Here is a 7,500-nt window from a genome sequence, read left to right on the forward strand (position 1 = left end):
GGATAGATAATAGACAGTAACAGCAGTATACTGTAGGTAGGGGTAAAGGATAGATAATAGACAGTAACAGCAGTATACTGTAGGTAGGGGTAAAGGATAGATAATAGACAGTAACAGCAGTATACTGTAGGTAGGGGTAAAGGATAGATAATAGACAGTAACAGCAGTATACTGTAGGTAGAGGTAAAGGATAGATAATAGACAGTAACAGCAGTATACTGTAGGTAGGGGTAAAGGATAGATAATAGACAGTAACAGCAGTATACTGTAGGTAGGGGTAAAGGATAGATAATAGACAGTAACAGCAGTATACTGTAGGTAGGGGTAAAGGATAGATAATAGACAGTAACAGCAGTATACTGTAGATAGGGGTAAAGGATAGATAATAGACAGTAACAGCAGTATACTGTAGGTAGGGGTAAAGGATAGATAATAGACAGTAACAGCAGTATACTGTAGGTAGGGGTAAAGGATAGATAATAGACAGTAACAGCAGTATACTGTAGGTAGGGGTAAAGGATAGACAAGACAGTAACAGCAGTATACTGTAGGTAGGGGTAAAGGATAGATAATAGACAGTAACAGCAGTATACTGTAGGTAGGGGTAAAGGATAGATGATAGACAGTAACAGCAGTATACTGTAGGTAGGGGTAAAGGATAGATGATAGACAGTAACAGCAGTATACTGTAGGTAGGGGTAAAGGATAGGTAATAGACAGTAACAGCAGTATACTGTAGGTAGGGGTAAAGGATAGACAAGACAGTAACAGCAGTATACTGTAGGTAGGGGTAAAGGATAGACAAGACAGTAACAGCAGTATACTGTAGGTAGGGGTAAAGGATAGACAAGACAGTAACAGCAGTATACTGTAGGTAGGGGTAAAGGATAGATGATAGACAGTAACAGCAGTATACTGTAGGTAGGGGTAAAGGATAGACAAGACAGTAACAGCAGTATACTGTAGGTAGGGGTAAAGGATAGATGATAGACAGTAACAGCAGTATACTGTAGGTAGGGGTAAAGGATAGATGATAGACAGTAACAGCAGTATACTGTAGGTAGGGGTAAAGGATAGATAATAGACAGTAACAGCAGTATACTGTAGGTAGGGGTAAAGGATAGACAAGACAGTAACAGCAGTATACTGTAGGTAGGGGTAAAGGATAGATGATAGACAGTAACAACAGTATACTGTAGGTAGGGGTAAAGGATAGGTAATAGACAGTAACAGCAGTATACTGTAGGTAGGGGTAAAGGATAGATGATAGACAGTAACAGCAGTATACTGTAGGTAGGGGTAAAGGATAGATAATAGACAGTAACAGCAGTATACTGTAGGTAGGGGTAAAGGATAGGTAATAGACAGTAACAGCAGTATACTGTAGGTAGGGGTAAAGGATAGATAATAGACAGTAACAGCAGTATACTGTAGGTAGGGGTAAAGGATAGATAATAGACAGTAACAGCAGTATACTGTAGGTAGGGGTAAAGGATAGACAAGACAGTAACAGCAGTATACTGTAGGTAGGGGTAAAGGATAGATGATAGACAGTAACAACAGTATACTGTAGGTAGGGGTAAAGGATAGGTAATAGACAGTAACAGCAGTATACTGTAGGTAGGGGTAAAGGATAGATGATAGACAGTAACAGCAGTATACTGTAGGTAGGGGTAAAGGATAGACAAGACAGTAACAGCAGTATACTGTAGGTAGGGGTAAAGGATAGATGATAGACAGTAACAGCAGTATACTGTAGGTAGGGGTAAAGGATAGACAAGACAGTAACAGCAGTATACTGTAGGTAGGGGTAAAGGATAGATAATAGACAGTAACAGCAGTATACTGTAGGTAGGGGTAAAGGATAGACAAGACAGTAACAGCAGTATACTGTAGGTAGGGGTAAAGGATAGATAATAGACAGTAACAGCAGTATACTGTAGGTAGGGGTAAAGGATAGATAATAGACAGTAACAGCAGTATACTGTAGGTAGGGGTAAGGTGACTAGACAACAGGATAGATAATGTGTGTGTGTGTGTGTGTGTGTGTGTGTGTGTGTGTGTGTGTGTGTGTGTGTGTGTGTGTGTGTGTGTGTGTGTGTGCGTGCGTGCGTGTGTGTGTCTGTGGCGTCAGTATACATGTGTGTGTGTTGTGTGCGTGTTATTGTGTATACCCCTAAGGGGCCCCTTTATTGATGGTTAGCGGCCCGGCAGGAAGTCCAGGAACCAGTTGCAGGAGGAGCTGTGAAAGTCCCAAGGTCCTGAGCTTGGTGATGAGCTTGGAGGGTACTATGGTGTTGAATGCTGAGCTGTAGTCAATGAACAGCATTCTTACATAGGTATTCCTTTTGTCCAGCTTGGTGAGGCCAGTTGAGAGTCATCTGTGGATCTGTTGGGGTGGTAACGAATTGGAGTGGGTCCTGGGTGTCTGGGATGATGGTGTTGATGTGAGCCATGACCAGCCTTTCAAAGCATTTCATGGCTATAGATGTGTTCTACGGGGTGATAGTCATTTAGGCAGTTTGCCTTGGCATTGTTGGGCACAGGGACAATGGTGGTCTGTTTGAAACAAGATGATATTGCAGACTGGGTCAGGGAGAGGTTAAAAATGTAATTAAAGACACTTGCCAGTTGGTCACATGGTTTGAGTAGGCGTCCTGGTATTCCGTCTGTGAATGTTAACCTGTTTAAAGGTCCTTCTCACATCGGCTACGGAGAGTGTGATCACACAGCTATTCGGAACAGCTGGTGCTCTCATGCATGGTTCAGTGTTGCTTGCCTCGAAGCAAGCATAGAAGGCATTTAGCTTGTCTGGTAGGCTGTCATCACTGGGCAGCTTGGGGTTGGGTTTCCATGATAGTTTGCAAGCTCTGCAACATCCTTTGAGCATCACAGATAGGTGTAGTAGGATTCGATCTTAGTCCCGTTTGATGGCTCGTCAGAGGTCGTAGCGGGATTTCTTATAAGCATCGGGAATGGTGTCCCACTCCTTGAAAGCGGCAGCTCTAGCCTTTAGCCCGGTGCGGATGTTGCCTGTAGTCTATGGCTTCAGATTGGGGTATTAATGAAGATGGTGACTGATGTGGTAAACTCCTCAAAGGAAATTATGGCTGAGACATTACGTACCAAAAAGTTTAAGATCAGCACCATCTTTACACACACACACACACACACACACACACACACACACACACACACACACACACACACACACACACACACACACACACACACACACACACACACACACACACACACACACACACACACACACACACACACACACACACACACATAAAATCATGGCATCACGGGTGTGTGTTCTCACCCTCCTTGGTGTCAACCTGAGGGGAACGGAGCGGAAGACTGTTCTCTTTCAAACTGAGCTGCTGGAACATAGGTTTACTCTGGAGAGAGATAGACAAAAGGATGAAGGGATGGAGCGAGAGGGAGAGAATAGATGGAGAGAGAGGGGATGGCAGAGGAGAGACAGAGAGGGAGAAAGTGAGATGGAGAAAGTGAGAGAAGGGGACAGTTGGATATAAACCATTAGATTATTAACTTAGCAGTAACAGATATTTTCTACCCTCACCCCTCTTCCCTCCCTCTCTCCCCATCTTCTCTGTCTACCCTCGCCCCTCTTCCCTCCCTCTCTCCCCATCTTCTCTTTCTACCCTGCCCCTCTTCCCTCCTCTCTCCCCACTCTCTTTCTACCCTGCCCCTTCCTCCCTTTCTCCCCATCTTCTCTGTCTACCCTGCCCCTCTTCCCTCCCTCTCTCCCCATCTTCTCTTTCTACCCTGCCCTCTTCCCTCTCTTCTCCCTCCCCTCTTCCCTCCCTTTCTCCCCATCTTCTCCCCATCTTCTCTGTCTACCCTCGCCCCTCTTCCCTCCCTCTCTCCCCATCTTCTCTGTCTACCCTGCCCCTCTTCTCTCCCTCTATCCCCATATTCTCTTTCTACCCTGCCCCTCTTCCCTCCCTCACTCCCCATATTCTCTTTCTACCCTCGCCCCTCTTCCCTCCCTCTCTCATCCATCTTCTCTGTCTACCCTCGCCCCTCTTCCCTCCCTCTCTCCCCATATTCTCTTTCTACCCTCGCCCCTCTTCCCTCCCTCTCTCATCCATCTTCTCTGTCTACCCTTGCCCCTCTTTCCTCCCTCTCTCCCCATCTTCTCTGTCTACCCTCGCCCCTCTTCCCTCCCTCACTCCCCATATTCTCTTTCTACCCTCGCCCCTCTTCCCTCCCTCTCTCATCCATCTTCTCTGTCTACCCTTGCCCCTCTTTCCTCCCTCTCTCCCCATCTTCTCTGTCTACCCTCGCCCCTCTTCCCTCCCTCTCTCCCCATCTTCTCTTTCTACCCTCGCCCCTCTTCCCTCCCTCTCTCATCCATCTTCTCTGTCTACCCTTGCCCCTCTTTCCTCCCTCTCTCCCCATCTTCTCTGTCTACCCTCGCCCCTCTTCCCTCCCTCACTCCCCATATTCTCTTTCTACCCTCGCCCCTCTTCCCTCCCTCTCTCATCCATCTTCTCTGTCTACCCTTGCCCCTCTTTCCTCCCTCTCTCCCCATCTTCTCTGTCTACCCTCGCCCCTCTTCCCTCCCTCTCTCCCCATCTTCTCTTTCTACCCTCGCCCCTCTTCCCTCCCTCTCTCATCCATCTTCTCTGTCTACCCTGCCCCTCTTCCCTCCCTCTCTCCCCATCTTCTCTTTCTACCCTGCCCCTCTTCCCTCTCTTTCTCCCCATCTTCTCTGTCTACCCTCGCCCCTCTTCCCTCCCTCTCTCCCCATCTTCTCTTTCTACCCTGCCCCTCTTCCCTCCCTCTCTCCCCATCTTCTCTTTCTACCCTGCCCCTCTTCCCTCCCTTTCTCCCCATCTTCTCTGTCTACCCTCGCCCCTCTTCCCTCCCTTTCTCCCCATCTTCTCTGTCTACCCTGCCCCTCTTCCCTCCCTCTATCCCCATATTCTCTTTCTACCCTCGCCCCTCTTCCCTCCCTTTCTCCCCATCTTCTCTGTCTACCCTCGCCCCTCTTCCCTCCCTTTCTCCCCATCTTCTCTGTCTACCCTGCCCCTCTTCTCTCCCTCTATCCCCATATTCTCTTTCTACCCTGCCCCTCTTCCCTCCCTCACTCCCCATATTCTCTTTCTACCCTCGCCCCTCTTCCCTCCCTCTCTCATCCATCTTCTCTGTCTACCCTCGCCCCTCTTCCCTCCCTCTCTCCCCATATTCTCTTTCTACCCTCGCCCCTCTTCCCTCCCTCTCTCATCCATCTTCTCTGTCTACCCTTGCCCCTCTTTCCTCCCTCTCTCCCCATCTTCTCTGTCTACCCTCGCCCCTCTTCCCTCCCTCACTCCCCATATTCTCTTTCTACCCTCGCCCCTCTTCCCTCCCTCTCTCATCCATCTTCTCTGTCTACCCTCCCCATCTTCTCTGTCTTCCCTCCCTCCCTCTCCCCCATCTTCTCTTTCTACCCTCGCCCCTCTTCCCTCCCTCTCTCATCCATCTTCTCTGTCTACCCTTGCCCCTCTTTCCTCCCTCTCTCCCCATCTTCTCTTTCTACCCTCGCCCCTCTTCCCTCCCTCACTCCCCATATTCTCTTTCTACCCTCGCCCCTCTTCCCTCCCTCTCTCATCCATCTTCTCTGTCTACCCTTGCCCCTCTTTCCTCCCTCTCTCCCCATCTTCACTGTCTACCCTCTTCCCTCCCTCTCTCCCCATATTCTCTGTCTACCCTCGCCCCTCTTCCCTCCCTCTCACCTTTTGCTGTGGAGGACATTCATCCACAGTGCTGAAACACAAACAAACAGAGCAACTAATAAACATTTAACTCCATATTTGGATTGAAGCTTCCATTTCCTCTATCCCGCTACACACACACACACACACACACACACACACACACACACACACACACACACACACACACACACACACACACACACACACACACACACACACACACACACACACACACACACACACACACACACACACACACACACACACACACACACTGCCCTAGGCTGTGCTCATGTCTCATATAAACAATGAGGTCCTTGTGCTGTACACAGACAACACATACATATTCACATACTGTACATACATACAGCGCCAGTCAAACGTTTGGAAACACCTACTCATTCTTTACATTGTAGAATAATAGTGAAGACATCAAAACTCTGAAATAACACATATGGAATCATGTTGTAACCTACATTAAAAAGTGTTAAACAAATCAAAATATATTTTAGATTTGAGATTCTTCAAAGTAGCCACCCTTTGCCTTGATCACAGCTTTGCACACTCTTAGGCATTCTCTCAACCAGCTTCTTGAGGTAGTCACCTGGAATGCATTTCAATTAACAGGTGTGCCTTGTTAAAAGTTAATTTGTGGAATTTATTTTCAGCCAATCAGTTGTGTTGTATACAGAAGATAGCCCTATTTGGTAAAAGACCAAGTCCATATTATGGCAAGAACAGCTCAAATAAGCAAAGACAAATGACAGTCCACCATTACTTTAAGACATGAAGGTCAGTCAATCCGGAACATTTCAATAAATTTTAAAGGTTCTTCAAGTGCAACTTGTCGTAAAAACCATCAAGCGCTCTGATGAAACTGGCTCTCATGAGGACCGCCACAGGAAAGGAAGACCCAGAGTTACCTCTGCTGCAGAGGATAAGTTCATTAGAGTTACCGGCCTCAGAAATTGACAATGACAATGACCAAACACACCTCCAGGCTGTGTAAGGACTATTTTACCTAGAAGGAGAGTGATGGAGTGCTGCATCAGATGACCTGGCCTCCACAATCACCCGACCTGGTTTTGGATGAGTTGGACCAGAAAGTGAAGGAAAACTGCTCAGCATATGTGGGAACTCCTTCAAGACTGTTGGAAAAGCATTCCTCATGAAGCTGGTTGAGAGAATGCCAAGAGTGTGCAAAGCTGTGATCAAGGCAAAGGGTGGCTACTTTGAAGAATCTCAAATCTAAAATATATTTTGATTTGTTTAACACTTTTTAATGTAGGTTACTACATGATTCCATATGTGTTATTTCAGAGTTTTGATGTCTTCACTATTATTCTACAATGTAGAAGATAGTAAAAATAAAGAAAAATCCTGAAATGTGTGCCCAAACCTTTGACTGGTACTGTACACACACACACACACACACACACACACACACACACACACACACACACACACACACACACACACACACACACACACACACACACACACACACACACACACACACACACACACACACACACTCACTGTCTGCGTCGTAGAAGCTTCTGGAACTCCTTCAAGTCTTTCTCCAGAGATGGAAACTCATAAAGATCCTCTAACACACACCTAGAGAGAGTCTGACACGCGCACACACACACACACACACACACACACACACACACACACACACACACACACACACACACACACACACACACACACACACACACACACACACACACACACACACACACACACACACACACACACA

General features: G+C 47.0%; 1 protein-coding gene across 3 annotated transcripts in view; it reads right to left on the reverse strand.

Annotated features, from left to right (window-relative positions):
* Positions 1 to 7,500, reverse strand: part of LOC124043175 (rap guanine nucleotide exchange factor 5-like) — a 93,098-nt gene that overhangs the window by 10,718 nt on the left and 74,880 nt on the right. For all 3 annotated transcript variants that reach the window (XM_046361451.1, XM_046361452.1, XM_046361450.1), the window contains exons 14-16: positions 7,275 to 7,366; positions 5,754 to 5,784; positions 3,329 to 3,407 (exon numbers count right to left, since the gene is read on the reverse strand). In XM_046361451.1, coding sequence (XP_046217407.1) covers positions 3,329 to 3,407; positions 5,754 to 5,784; positions 7,275 to 7,366 — 202 coding nt within the window. The remainder of the gene's footprint in view (positions 1 to 3,328; positions 3,408 to 5,753; positions 5,785 to 7,274; positions 7,367 to 7,500) is intronic.

Source organism: Oncorhynchus gorbuscha, linkage group LG09, assembly GCF_021184085.1.
Source record: "Oncorhynchus gorbuscha isolate QuinsamMale2020 ecotype Even-year linkage group LG09, OgorEven_v1.0, whole genome shotgun sequence".
In the NCBI taxonomy this organism is placed as follows: Eukaryota; Metazoa; Chordata; class Actinopteri; order Salmoniformes; family Salmonidae; genus Oncorhynchus; species Oncorhynchus gorbuscha.